The sequence below is a fragment of the Dermochelys coriacea genome, chromosome 9, assembly GCF_009764565.3.
Source record: "Dermochelys coriacea isolate rDerCor1 chromosome 9, rDerCor1.pri.v4, whole genome shotgun sequence".
NCBI lineage: Eukaryota > Metazoa > Chordata > Testudines > Dermochelyidae > Dermochelys > Dermochelys coriacea.
The window spans coordinates 99,393,573-99,407,831 of NC_050076.1; the positions used below are offsets into that span (position 1 = coordinate 99,393,573).

General features: G+C 43.5%; 1 protein-coding gene across 6 annotated transcripts in view; it reads left to right on the plus strand.

Moving 5' to 3' along the window:
* Positions 1 to 14,259, plus strand: part of ARHGEF6 (Rac/Cdc42 guanine nucleotide exchange factor 6) — a 62,629-nt gene that overhangs the window by 14,021 nt on the left and 34,349 nt on the right. For all 6 annotated transcript variants that reach the window (XR_006274268.1, XM_038415163.2, XM_038415165.2 and 3 more), the window contains 4 exons: positions 5,945 to 6,072; positions 6,714 to 6,915; positions 12,182 to 12,252; positions 13,514 to 13,608. Coding sequence is in view for 5 of the 6 variants with exons in the window: in XM_038415163.2 (XP_038271091.1) it covers positions 5,945 to 6,072; positions 6,714 to 6,915; positions 12,182 to 12,252; positions 13,514 to 13,608 (496 nt within the window). In the remaining variant the exon portion in view is untranslated. The remainder of the gene's footprint in view (positions 1 to 5,944; positions 6,073 to 6,713; positions 6,916 to 12,181; positions 12,253 to 13,513; positions 13,609 to 14,259) is intronic.

A 14,259-nucleotide genomic window follows, 5' to 3' on the forward strand; every position in this document is an offset into this window, starting at 1 on the left:
ACACAGAATTGCCAGACACTCAGTTCAATGTGTCCATGACCTTTGCTTTCCCTTGTTTAGGTCTGTGAAGTGTGTGTCCCTGATCAGGAATCAGATGCATGCTATGTGCACTGTGCCACTTACAGTACTGTCTTCTCTGGTCAGTGCAGGAGCAGGTCATTCAGGCAAAGCAAATCTGGGTTGTCCCCTCAATATTTAGCTGTTCTCTAAAATTTTCCTCGTTCTTATTTTCTGTCAAAAGATATAAAGTGAGAAGGTTCAAAAGCAAACCACTAAATACCATGAGTGTGGAAACAGTCTTACTTTATTAGGTAGAACTCCCTGCAGTCCGTACGGTCTGTAGGAAAGAATTACAGTCTTTTCTGGGGACTGTGGGGGAGGGAGGAACAGGACGCCTTAATAGGTAGGTTTGGTGAGAGATCTGCATTTCACAGATCTGAAAAGAGGTTGGAGGCAGGAAGGTAGTTATGGCCCCAATCTTGCAACTGGATCTGCACAGGCAGACCTCTATGCCCAATGGATTCTGTAAGGTTACAAATGGCATACTTTAAAGCCTCTCATGTTTCTTTATTATGTTGCAAATTGCACGTTAGGTTATTCACACAAACAGAATTTAAAAATACAATTTAATTGTCACCCTTCTGGCCCTTTGTTTACTTTTTGCATTTCTCTCAGGGTGGGAAGGGACAATATGCCCACTCTTGCCTAGTTAATTGTGCTGTCGAGTCCTCTTGCACTAGTGCAATGCTGCAGGGGAACGCTGACATACAAAGAAGAAACTTTCTATAGCATTTTAATTCCAATGAGAAACATTTTTGCTGAGCTGAAGTTTTATAAAACCACATTTATACAAAACCTAATTTTGGGGCCCGAGTTTACTTGACAATGCCCCTTTAAAAGAGCTCTCCCTTTTCTGAATGCTGCTCCTCTTAGACAGAAAAATGCAAGTTCTTACCTCCAGGTCTCCAGCTGATCCACTGCTTCTGCTGGTTAGTCAGCTGCCTGAGAAGCCCATGAACAGCAATTCATCCTCAGTGCATCTTCATAAAAGGCCCTTAGTGGGCCCATTAAATGAGAAGCCCTTTGGGGGCCAATTCAGAAGATCCTTGTGGGCCAATGGGATGCCAGTACAAAATGCAGGTCAGTTGGAAGGTACGCAAGGCAAATTTGCATGAAAACAGGATCTTTTGGTTTCAGTTTTCATCTGCTCTGGTGCTTTTCCCCACCTGAACTCAGCACTCTCTCTGGTATTGACTGGTTGACTTTTGAAATTATTATGACCTCACAGATGAAGACTTATTTCAGCTAAGGGATGACCTGCAGCAACAGCTAAATATTTAAGACACAAAGATCCTATTTTCAGCCAGTTGAAATCATCTCTTATATCCATTAATTCTTTAGTGCCTTTGGATGTACACAACATACATCAAGCAAAATAGTTCCCATATGACCTCAGCATATGTCCTACATCTCAGAATTGGAAAGGAAGAAAGTCTGATATGGTAGCAGAAATGTTAGCAAACATAATGTAATTGGAAAAAGTTCTGTAGTACCAGCAAACTTAATAACAAGTGATGTAATTATAGAGCTAATGCCTATATGCTATACTCTGGATTGTTGCATTAGATATTATTATTATTATTTATTATGAAAACATAAATTACAGGAGGTCTATTTGCCAGCAAACTAGATGTTTTAGGAAAGGAGGTTTCTGCCTAATACATTTGGGAAATTGTTCAAGACGATTACAATCTCTTGTCTGTCTGCTGCATATGTCTCAGGTATTTCCAGAGCACCAATTCTTATAGTGTTTAGGGGCTGATAACAATAGTTTTACATTGATATAGTACCTTTCTGTCTGAAGGATATTATCTGTCTTACAAACTACTTACATATAGAACATCTGAATGTGTAATAATCACTGTTGTTACTTTGCCAAAGGGGCCAGTGAAACTGGGATCATGGTAAGTTTCATGATAAACATCAGTTTGAACACGTGCTTTTTCTGTTAAAAGTTAGCATAGCTTGGTGCCTGTGACATCATTAATCGCTCAGAGGGAGAAAACCTTTGGAAAAAGGTGAGAACTAAAAAGCTATAGTTCTAAAATGTCAAACCATTTGGTAGCTTGGGCCAGATACCAGGAAACAGAAGACCTTGTCTCAGAAACCACCGTCACAGATGGCACAGATTGGCTCCCAGGCGTGTGGTCTCTCCAGAGAGGCCCAGAACTAAGTGGAGCACTGGGATGAAACACCTCCTCACCCTAGGGTCCCTCCAGTTCAGGGCTGAGTCATGTTAATGGGACAGTGCAGGGAAGCTTGCCCGAATGCTGCCTGGCTGTCATGTGGATAACAGAGGTTCCCCTTAGTGGCTGCTCTGAGCACATGCTTTCCCACCCACTCCATTTCCTCATGCAGAGGACTTTGTGCCAGCCCTCAATGCATTTGCACGCCCAGACCAGTGTATATTGTGAAGCCCACATGCACGGTGATTTCATGGATGCAGTCGTGGAAGGTAACTCTGATTTTCCATAATAGTGTGTAAAGGTAGAATGCATGACCTCTCTGCATTGCATATCAAGTGTTAGGCTTTCATTTTAGGGAAAAAAATCAGGTTATAATAATATGATCTATCAGGCTGTGATGATATGCCTAAAATAGTATAATCGGGCTCTGAATGGAAAACTCAGCTAGTTTAGCCATATTTTGACAACATATGGTGAGCTACCCACAGTAGCATTCCATTTTGGAGCAGGTGTAAAGTAGGATGTCAGTTTGATGTAACATAAATTATAGTTTTTGCTGCCAAACTGTCAGAGTCAGTTTTACATTTGTCCCTGGATATTTACATACATACAGAACTAGTAATACAAGGAGGTAAAACTTTAAAATCTACAGTAACCAAATAATTTCCTTGATACTGTTGTTCATGGCTTGGATAGGTTGAGGAATGGAGACTTGTAATTTATGTACTCTGTCTTTTCAAAACAAATCATGGAGGAAAACATCTAAAATTGACTACATGCCAGTCCTGCCAGTTTGCCCACCCTCTGAACACTGAAAACAGCTGAAACAATTCTGATCAAATGTCAGTACATTTTAGAGAAAAACACCTTGTCTTTGCAAAGTGGGTTTTCATCCTGTTAGTTATTGCTACCAACATTACAATTCAAGGAGCTAAGAATTAGATTTCATTTTGTGTGCATCAGGCAATCCTATTACATGGGGGTGAGGAAAAGAATTCAGTCAAGAAGAAGCGATAGAATTACTCATGAACATTGCCACAGATAAGTGGACCATAAATCGTGCTAACCATTGCCACAAACATTATTTATTTTATTATTTGTATTGTGATAGTGTCTAGGAGCCCCAGTCACAGACCAGCACCCCATTATGCAAGGTGCTATACAAACACAGCACAAAATGACTGTCCCTGCCCCAGAGACCTTACAGTCTAAATAACTATGAGCTTGAGCCAGTGCCCACTGAAGACAGCCATTGAGTCCCATTTAATGGTCATTTATTGGATCAGGTCTAGAAAGAGTAGTATGATTATATTACAGAAAATCCCTGGGGGAAAAAAGACCTGACTAAGAGTAATCATTCTCCCAATCCTCCAAGATGATGAGCTCCTTTAGCTCCAAATGAAGTTCCTTTTGGAATCACAATGACAATGAGAGTTAAGGGCAACCGGTGCCTTACAGGACAGGACTGGGCCCTTTATTTTCTAATTTCAACAATGTCTTTTGCAACAACCTTTCCTGAATGTGCTTGATATTTGGAGTTCATCTTCCCCTGTTGCAATAAAGCAACACACTTAGGCTTTGTCTACACTATGCAGCTCTTAGTGACGCGGCTGTGCCGCTACAGCTGTGCTGCTAAAAGGTACGCAGTGTAGCCGAGGTGTGTCAGCATGAGAGAGCTTTCCCACCAAAAAAAACTTCCACCCTCCAAGAGCATTGGTAGCTTTGTTGGCAGGAGAGCGTTCCTACCGCCAAAGCGCTGTTCACACCAGCGCTTTTCGTCGGCAAAACTTTTGTTGTTCAGAGGTGTTAAAAAAACACACCCCTGAGAGACAAAAGTTTTGTCATTCAGTTGCCAGTGTATCCAAAGCCTTAAATGATCTGGAAAAAGAGGTAAACAGTGAGGTGGCAATATTTGCAGATGATACAAAACTACTCAAGATAGTTAACGACCCAGGCAGATTGCGAAGAGCTACAAAACTGGGTGGCTGGGCAACAAAATGGCAGATGACTTTCAATGTTGATAAATGCAAAGTAATTGGAAAACATAATCCCAACTATACATATAAAATGATGGGGTCTAAATTAGCTGTTACCGCTCAAGGAGTCATGGTGGATAGTTCTCTGAAAACATCCACTCAATGTGCTGCGGCAGTGAAAAAAGTGAACAGAATATTGGGAATCATTATGAAAGGGATAGATAATAAGACAGAAATATCATATTGCCTCTATATAAATCCATGGTATACCCACATCTTGAATACTGCCTGCAGATGTGGTCGCTCCATCTCAAAAAAGATGTATTGGAATTAGAAAACACAAATGAGTATGGGTCTGGAATGGCTTCCGTATGAGGAGAGATTAAGAAGACTGGGACTTTTCAGCTTGGAAAAGAGTCGTCTAAGGAGGGATATGAGAGGTCTATAAAATCATAACGGGTGTGGAGAAAGGAAATAAGGAAGTGCTATTTACTCCTTCTCATGACACAAGAACTGGAGGGTCACCAAATGAAGTTAATAGGCAGAAGGATTAGAACAAACAAAAGGAAGTATTTCTTCACACAATACACAGTGAACCTGTGGAACTCTTTGCCAGAGGATGTTGTGAAGGTCAAGACTGTAACAGGGTTAAAAAAAGAACTAGATAAATTCATGGAGGATAGATCCAATCGATGGCTATTAGCCAGGATGGGCAGGGTTAGTGTCCCTAGCCTCTGTTTGCCAGAAGCTGGGAATGAGCGACAGGGAATGGATCACTTGATGATTACCTGTTCTGTTCATTCCCTCTGGGGCACCTGGCAATTGGCCACATTCGGAAGACAGGATACTGGGCTAGATGGACCTTTGGTCTGACCCAGTATGGCCGTTCTTATGTTATATTTAAATGGAATAAGAGTACCTACAGAAAGTCTTTAAATCCCCTATACTTTACAGCTTCTTGAAATAACATCTGCCTTTGCTTCATTTGCAAATGACAGCATATGAAACTCACATGATCTGATTATTTTTCTGATAACATGGAAATGTGAAACAGTAGTAGAGGGTTAATGAGAGCTATAATTTCTTGAAACATGATTTCTCTGCTTGAAAGCATACAAGTGAAAATTCTGTTGTGCAGGGGACTGGATAGTTCATGGGATTGATAGTGGTATAAGCTGTTTCCAGTACTTATGCCGCTGGGTTAACTGTAACTCAGGTCTATAATGACCAACAGGTTTTTATCACTTGACAAATATTTTAAGTGGCTAGAGTAGAAACAAGTAAACTTATTGGTTATGAAATATAGCCATAAGTACCAGCCACCCACTTATCTCCCACATCTCATGCAGGTGGCGTTGAGAATAGAGAACAAGAACTTAATTCCAAAACTGCAAGCTCTGTCTGTTGGAACAGAGGAAGACTTTCCATTAGCTGTCTGTAGGGATTTATTTTTCCTTTAGTTTTCTGTCAGTCATTAGAGGGTGACATCTCATAATCTCTTATCATGCTAAAATGTAACACATTTTAAACTATTTATTTACATGGTTAATGGCATTTGTCCAATCAAAATAAGCGCTGCAGCATTCAGCTGTCTGCTCTGAGCCCCTAAATATTTGGGGACTGTATAGTTCTGTGCATTTATTTGTTCTCTTAGTTGTGAGGAAATAGAGACAATTTTGTAAAAAACAGATTACATTTCAGTTTGTGTTTTTCCTTTAACAGATCAGCCATCAGAAAGGCCATGTTCACATTTATCATCTCATAGCTCGGCTGCCAGCAGCTCCCAGACTAATTTACACGGAACAGCATCTAAAACTTCAAGAGTGTTACGGAGGCAGTCGAAACCTGTGGTACTCTTGATTTAAAATCTAATATCAAGCATAATAGTGACAACCATTGATCTATCATAGAAAGAGGGAATACATTCTAGTGACAAGAGCAGAGGATTTGGAATCAGAGTTTAAGTTGAAAGAAAAGGAGTACTTGTGGCACCTTAGAGATTAACAAATTTATTTGAGCATAAGCTTTCGTGAGCTACAGCTCACTTCATCGGATGCATTGGAGCTTCATCGGAAGCTCACGAAAGCTTATGCTCAAATAAATTTGTTAGTCTCTAAGGTGCCACAAGTCCTCCTTTTCTTTTTGCGAATACAGACTAACACAGCTGCTACTCTGAAACCAGAGTTTAAGTTCTATTCCCAGCCCTGCAACTAGATTGCTATATGATCTTAAGCAAATCAAATGGCTTCTCTGAGCTTCAGCATATTTGTCTGCAAAATGAGTATACTAATACTTATCTGCCTCTCATGTTATTGTGAAGGTTAATTATTGCTTGTAAGAGACATTAAGATCCTCTGATGGAAGGTTTTATATAAGGGGGTGATATTATTGCTGTTATAAAAATGCAAACAATAGTATCCTCATGACCTTAGTATAATTCTGGTTACCCCTTGAATTGGTTTCTAATACTCTTTAATGTTTGTTTCCTTAGGAGATGGTCGAAAATGGTAGTTATCAGTTGGTGGTAAAGGCCAGGTTCAATTTTAAGCAGACCAACGAAGATGAGCTATCTGTGAACAAAGGAGACATTATTTATGTCACCAGAGTTGAAGAAGGGGGCTGGTGGGAAGGTACATTGAATGGAAAAACAGGCTGGTTCCCCAGTAACTACGTCAAAGAAATCAAGTCCGCCGGTAAGCAAATCTTCGGTGGCTCATTGAATAACAGCATAATGCAGTTTGTCCCCTGACGCCTTCCAGAAACTGCAGTTGTTTGTTAAGCAGTGTCAGCGTGCCCAGTGCTGTACCAGAAATAGTGGCAGGAATAGGGATAGAAGGAGACAGCCCTGCCTTTTGCATGCCTTGCTCTGCAGCTTCTTCCCACCTCAACCCTGCACTCCTGTCTGAAACGGCAGAGCCCCAACAGCACAGAGTGGGAGCAGAGTAGCTTCCATGGCTTTAGAAATGGGAAGAGCATGCTGGGTTGTCTCCATGGCATTTGCCTTCAGTTTTAAGTGGGGGCCAGTTGCTCTCTCCAGTTTCTAAGCACAGAGCTCGCTTTCTGTTGAGGACCTTTCTATGTGTCCGGTGCATATTTTCCTTCTGATGTAGCCATTCCTGGGAGCAGTATAATTAATGCTCAGAATTTCACTGTGGAAGCCAGCAATAACTACATGGCCATAGGGAATGATTCCTTTGTTTATATGTAGCTCTGGCTGATTTCACACAGTATGCTTTATCTAGATGCATCTTCAGCTGCAGGCAGCATAAGAGAAGAGAACCTGCCTGATGAAATTTTAACTCCTTTCAGTTTTGCCTTGAATTTCCTGTAAATTTTCAAAAAGAACGAGAAGTACTTGTGGCACCTTAGAGACTAACAAATTAATTTGAGCATAAGCTTTCGTGGGCTAAAACCCACTTAATCGGGGCATGCATCCGATGAAGTGGGTTTTAGCCCATGAAAGCTTATGCTTAAATAAATGTGTTAGTCTCTAAGGTGCCACAAGTACTCCTGTTCTTTTTGCTGAGACAGACTAACACAGCTACCACTCTGAAACCTGTAAATTTTCAGAAATCTATGTAACAGTCATGACATCAGACATCATCCTGGTTAACTGCCCTCTTGTGGTTCCAGTTCCATTTAAATAGAGCTCCCCATGTTAGATGTTATGCTTTTGGAGCCACTTTGTGATGATGAATGTTGTATTTTTGAAAACAAAGTTTTACCTTTTAATTATTATTATTTATTACAGCAGGGTCTGGAAGCCCTAACCAAGATCAGTATATTATTGTGCTAGGGAGGCTCTGGACATAGGTATAGTTAGAGACAGTCCCTGCCCTGAAGAGCTTACAATGTAAATAGACGGAGTGGGTGTGGGGGGGAAACTGAGGCACTGAGCGAGGAAGTGATTTGCCTAAAGTCACCCAGTAGGTCAATGGCAGAGCTGGAAATAGGGCTCCTTATTCCCATTCCAGTGCCTGGTTCACTAGCCCACACTGCCTCAGTGTATCTATGAGTTTATTTCATTCCTGGTGCAAGTAGTGATACATAGAACACATCACTTAGATACAAGCGAAGTTACAAGCAGCAATATAAACATGGCCATAAGATCAGTACTTCCACCATTTCCCTTTGTATAAGGAAAACATAACAGCTGCACCAAGACTTTACAGGGTTGTAGGGTCCGTCTCCACTGCAACCTCCTCCATCCCCCGCGGCAGCGAGTCTCAGAGTCTGGGTCAATTGAGTCGGGCTTGTACAATGGGGCTAACACTAGAAGGGTAAATATTCCTGCCTGGGCTCTGAGACCCACCCTCCTGGCTGGGTCTTAGAGCCAGGCTCCAGTTGAGCGGAAACGTCTACACTGCTGGTTTTAGCTGGGTAGTGTGAGCCCAAGTCAGTTGACCAAGACTCTGAGACTTGCTGCTGCAAGTTTTTCAAAGAATGAGTCTATCAGGGAAAGCTGGGCAGGGGGAGGGCCCAGGGGAGACGACGAAACAAATGTCAGTCACATGAAGCAGAAAAATGAAGGTTTCATAAAGTAAGAGAAAGGGGCCTCACTGGAGCTAATCTCAGATCTTCCAGTGAGCTCAAGAGGAGCATGACAGCCTTTTGATCTGTGAATCTGTTAGCCTCCAGTCCTCTCTGTAGCATCCAGCTCAAGTAAGGATTCACTGGGCAAAGGATGCAGGGCAAGAGCAGCATTGATAAGTAGCCTATTTGCCAGCTCTAGCCCCTGCCCCACCACATATCTGGAGGTGGAGATGGACTAGACCAGGGTCTTCAACCTGCGGCATGCTTGCCAAAGGCAGCACATGAGCTGATTTTTAGTGGCACTCTAATGCCAGCCAGGGTCCTGGCCACCGGTCCCGCTCAGCCCTCTGTCAGCCTGGATGGACAGAACCCCGGGCCAGCAACAGGCTGGGCGGTGCTGGCGGCCGGGACCCCAGCTTGCAGGGGCCAGTGGATGGAACCCCAGACTGGCAGCGGGCTGAGCGGCTCAGCGTGCTGCCGGTCTGGGGTTCTGTCTGCCGGCCCCACTCAGCCACTGCTAGCCCGGAGTTCCATCCATCCAGGCCAGCAGTGGGATGAGCGGGGCCAGCGGCCGGGACCCCAGACCGGCAGCGCGGGCGGCAGACAGAACCCCAGACCGGCAGCGCGCTAAGCTGCTCAGCCCACTGCCAGTTTGGGGTTCTGTCCGCCGGCCCCTGCCAGCTGGAGTCCCGGTCGCCGGTCCCACTCAGCCCGCTGCCAGCCCGGGGTTCTGTCCATCCAGGCTGGCAGCGGGTTGAGCAAGGCTTCAGCCCGCTGCCAGTCTGGGATTCCATCTGCTGCCCGCTCTACCGGTCTGGGATTCCAGCCGCTGTCCCCTGGGGTTCCGTCGGGGAGCCCTGCAAATGTAAAATTTATTACTGGCATGCAAACCTTAAATTAATGAAAACTTGGCACACCACTTCTCAAAAGTTGCCGACCCCTGGACTAGAGAATCCACATAGCTGCTGAACCTGTAACCTTACCCTGCCTCCTGACACCACCCATTCCCTGCACCCTGGTTCATGTGGTTATGCCAGGAGCCCTTCCAAAGATGGGCATGCAGAAGAGATTGGCTGTGTTTTGTCAAGGGCCTCCAGGCATATGGAGGAGTGGGCAGGTTTGGGCTGTCAAGCAGGAAGCAGTTACCTGTTTGCCAGACTGGCTGGTGACATTTGAGTGGAGGTGGGGGTGGTTTCAGGGAGCTGCCTTCCCGCCTTGTGCGCTGAGTTTTGGAATCTGGTTTCAGCAGATTTTTAAATAGTGGGGAAAGTTTTCGAAGGTGCGATATTAAATTTAGGCCCTTAGATCCATATTTAGGCACCTGCCTGATCCAACTCTCATTAAGTCAGCTGGAGTCTTCCCATTGACTTCAGTGGAGCTGAACCAGGCCATTTGTGGTCAGAATTTCGGAGGTGAGCACCGGCTGTTGCCATGGATTTTTTCCCTATTTTGGGGATAGATGGGCCTTGTGCTGGCCCTCTGCACAGGCTTGACAATAGCCGAGTTTTGACAGGCCCAGGGATGATGGAACAATTTGTATAGTGGAGGTGCTGAGAGCCAATGAATCAAATTGTAAACCCTGTACATGATGGAAACCATTTCAGCCCAGGGGGTGCAGTAGCGCCCCCAGCACCCGTAGTTCCAGCACCTATGGGCAGGCCCTGTGGCTGCTGCTTTGCTAACACTTCGCAGGGCTGACCCTGCACAGACACTCCAGTGTCATGCAGGAACTGCTCGATGTGCCAGGCTTCATGGTGGGTTTGCAGTTTGCACAGAAGGGGATGGCCTGAGTTCTTTACCTGTGACATCTGCCAAGACATGGACTCTGGTATCCCGAGGGAAAAAGCCAGTACATACACACGCACCCCTATCTCCAAGAGCCCTCAGGGCCTAAAGCAAGTTAAAGTTCAGAAAGGGCCTGAACCAAAGCCCCCTAGGTCAAGTTAATAGAGGCTGTAGATAAATTTGTTGCAGGTTTATAATTAAAGTCTCTAAATAACAGGACAGTTATAATTAGTCTCTAAATAACGGTGTTAGAACACTGACATTAACTCTCATAGATTCAGTTACCATTGCAGCTTGATTGCATCTGCATAGAGTCGCTCTGCCTTTTTTCAGTGCTGCAGTCACATGATGCTATTTGCACTTGCACTGTATCCTCAGTGTATTTTTTGGACCATAATATCTACTGGTGTGGAGTAAAGCATCATCAAGTGCTTTAAGTGATGCACAGGGACCCTCTGTGGAGGAGACAGGAAATGCTGCAAGGGCAATAAATAGAAAATACAACAAGCTGCAGTCTGAAATATGCTCAGTTTGTCAACTTCAGCTTTTCCCCCATTGTCTGTGTGACCGAGAGTGTGCTTTGGAGGTTGCAAGAAGAGCACACACAGGACAAAATACCACTGTCTATTCTGCCTGGCAACTCTCAAGCTCTTCCTACATGTTCAGAGCTCCCACTAACACCAAAGGGAGTTTGGTACACCAAAGGAATGCAGGAATGAGCCCGTGGGCAGCCCATGTATGGGCTGATTACCTGTACAGGTGGAGGAGCAGGGCATACCATCAAACCTGTTCTTCTAGACAGAGGAAACAACGCCCAAAATGGAAACGCCTCCTGGTAATTACCATGAATTGCACAGTCATAATGTGATTTCTTAGGCCCTTAAAGTTAAGAGCAGCTTAAGGCAGAGGTATTGTTCTCTTCCTTGTGAACCCACAGTGATTTGTCACTGCGTGTTGTTGGCATGGTTAGCTTTTCCTTGGGAAAGAACAGTGCAACAATGATGGGGGAGGGGGAATGCGGGGGGAGGGGACAGACCAAATAGATAAAAGGGGCAACTGTGAGTCATCTTAGCAAATGGAGTAAGAGAAAGATGTACTGTAGGTTGAACTTTGAGCCTTTCAGCTTTGGTCTGTTCCTTATTCACTCAAAACTCCCTTAATTTCAGTGAGGATTTTGCCCTTCAAAGGACTGGAGGGTTGGACCTCAACTTGCAACTTATTATTAGGGTGTGTTTCAATAAATCATGAATTAGAGATGGGTCCACAGCAAAGCCCAGAAACCCAGAAGTCCGCAGTTAGGAGTGTATAAAGTCTGAATTCTGCAGATTGGCTAAAGCAAAACCCCTGCCGCAACCCCCCCCCAGCTGTTGCAGGGTTGCCAGTTATTTCAGAAAAACTTGTAAATATCATAGGATGGCTGTATTGCAGTTCTGTCCAGATTTGCAGATCTGTCAGTTTCAGGCATGCATTCACTTTGTTTCAGGTTTCATTAAAACCCCCCTGCAATTGGGCATCTCTTTTTTCTGTGACTTTTTGCAGTCTGCTGGACAAGATACAGATGTGGATTTTTCTGATAGGATGATGGCAGTTCTGCTTTATAATTTACAGGGTTTTTTGTTGTTGTTGGTTTTTTTTGTTCAGATAAACCACTCTCTCCCAAAGCATTAAAAGGACATGAAAGCCCTCAACTTACAAAGAATTATTATACTGTGGTAAGTTTTAAAGCACTGATTTTATGTTTTAATAAGCAGAGTATTATATTTATCCTTTGGACCAGATCCTCAGCTGATATAAATTGTCGCAGCTTCGCTGAAGTCCTTGGAGATCATTTAATTTCTGCCAGTTGAGGATCTGGCAGTTTGTGTTTAAATTTAACTATTGAGACTGCACTGGTTCAAGATATCTACTTGGCTATCGAGATGATAAACTACACATATAAGATGCTACAGTATGTGAGAGAGAGACTCAAAATAGAGAGCCCAGATAGAAGAGCGAAGATGGAAGTTTAATAAGTTGCGAGATTGGTATTTAAAAAAAATAATTTGCTTTTCTTCCATTTTATTATTTCTGATGTAAATAATGTACCTTCATATAAGTCAGAAGGTTTGTGGTGGAACAAGGCAAATTAAACTGAGAGGTAAAAAAGCATTGCCCCATGGCATAAGAGAGAGTTAAAATGTCTGCATTTGGACATACAGGCTGGTGTGGCGGAGGGTAAATGCATTTGTCAGTTAAATATATTTTGTACAAGCCAGCTGAAACAGCATATGTCCAGATGCTGAAACCTGGACTAGGAACAGCCTCCTCTGTCTCTAGAGCTTGATCTACAGTAAGAAAGCTGCTGTTCGCAGACAAAGGGTGACTGCAGTGGGTCTTGCTGCACCAGTGAGAAAAGAGATTAACTGCCGAGGTAGGCAGGCGAGGCATGAACCAACTTCACTGCTCTTTCATCAAGTGATGACTGAGCTGTGGTCTGGGCTGAAACAGTGTGGAACTGGCTTTCGTCCTGTCTACTCTTGCAGTTAAACTGTTTCGATCTAGCACTAGTCCAGTTGCATGTGATTTGTGTGTAGTTACTGTGCCTTCATGCTTCCACAATCAGTACTGTCATACTCAAATAGCCACTTGTGCATGCAAATCGCCTTTTGTGGGGGCAAATACCTAATCTGCATGTGCATTTGCATTATGTTCCAATAGCATAAAAGAGAAGTCGAGAAGGAGCAGCTTCTAAGGCTTATTCTTACCGCTTTCCTGGGACACTCTGCACCTCATGAGATCAAATCTGTCATTTGAAACCTCGTGCCTGGTTTATACAGTTTCTGTCTTGCATTAGCAATATTCTTCAGGCATTAATAAGTCAGAGGTGGATTTAAAATATGTTTCCAGGTTGCTCTGTTGTTGGAAGCTGATGTTGTAGTCATGCACCTAGTCATTAGTGCTGAGATCTGCTCTTTGTTCTGTCTCTCACTCTAGGTACTGCAAAGTATTCTGGAAACAGAACGTGACTATGCTAAGGAACTACAGTCACTTCTGGGAACTTACTTGAGACCCCTCCAATCCTATGACAAGTAAGACCCAAGTCAGTCAGTAATAACAGAACACTTCAAAGCCTTTTCACTTTTGAATGTTTAGGGACCATTTCTGCTCTTTAAAGGCACTCATGCAAAACATCAGAATATCTCTGTGATCAGGAAAACAAAGCTTCTGGCGCTTCCTTTTCCTGTATTTTTGCATAGACATCTGATGGTGTGATGGGTTATTAAATATGCAATTTTGATTGACATGATCACTACAGGCTCATACATGGAATTGTTCTTTTATGTGTATTCCCCTCCAGTGTGCCTTATTTTGCCTGCTCATCTTCAAGTGGGACCTCCCAGTCATTCCTTCAGGGGACGTTATTTAGACCGGGCTATGATCTAGAAATTGCTTTAATGATGGTTAGTCTGGCTCTTGTTTGTTCTAAACTTGCTAACTAGTAAGCATTCCCCTGCCCTCTGTACATTGATCTGCTTGAAGTGTTTTCTTGTTCTCTACACATCATCCTGCAGTTATTGATAGCCAAAGTGATGTATGGACAATTGAGGGTCATTGTCAGGGTCTAGGTGCAGAAATAAGACATAGTCCAAAATGTTTTCCATCACTATCATGAGAAAAGCTGGTCTGAATTTCAGATTCCAGTCACAAACATAGGATTTTGTCAAACCTTTGTCTTTCAT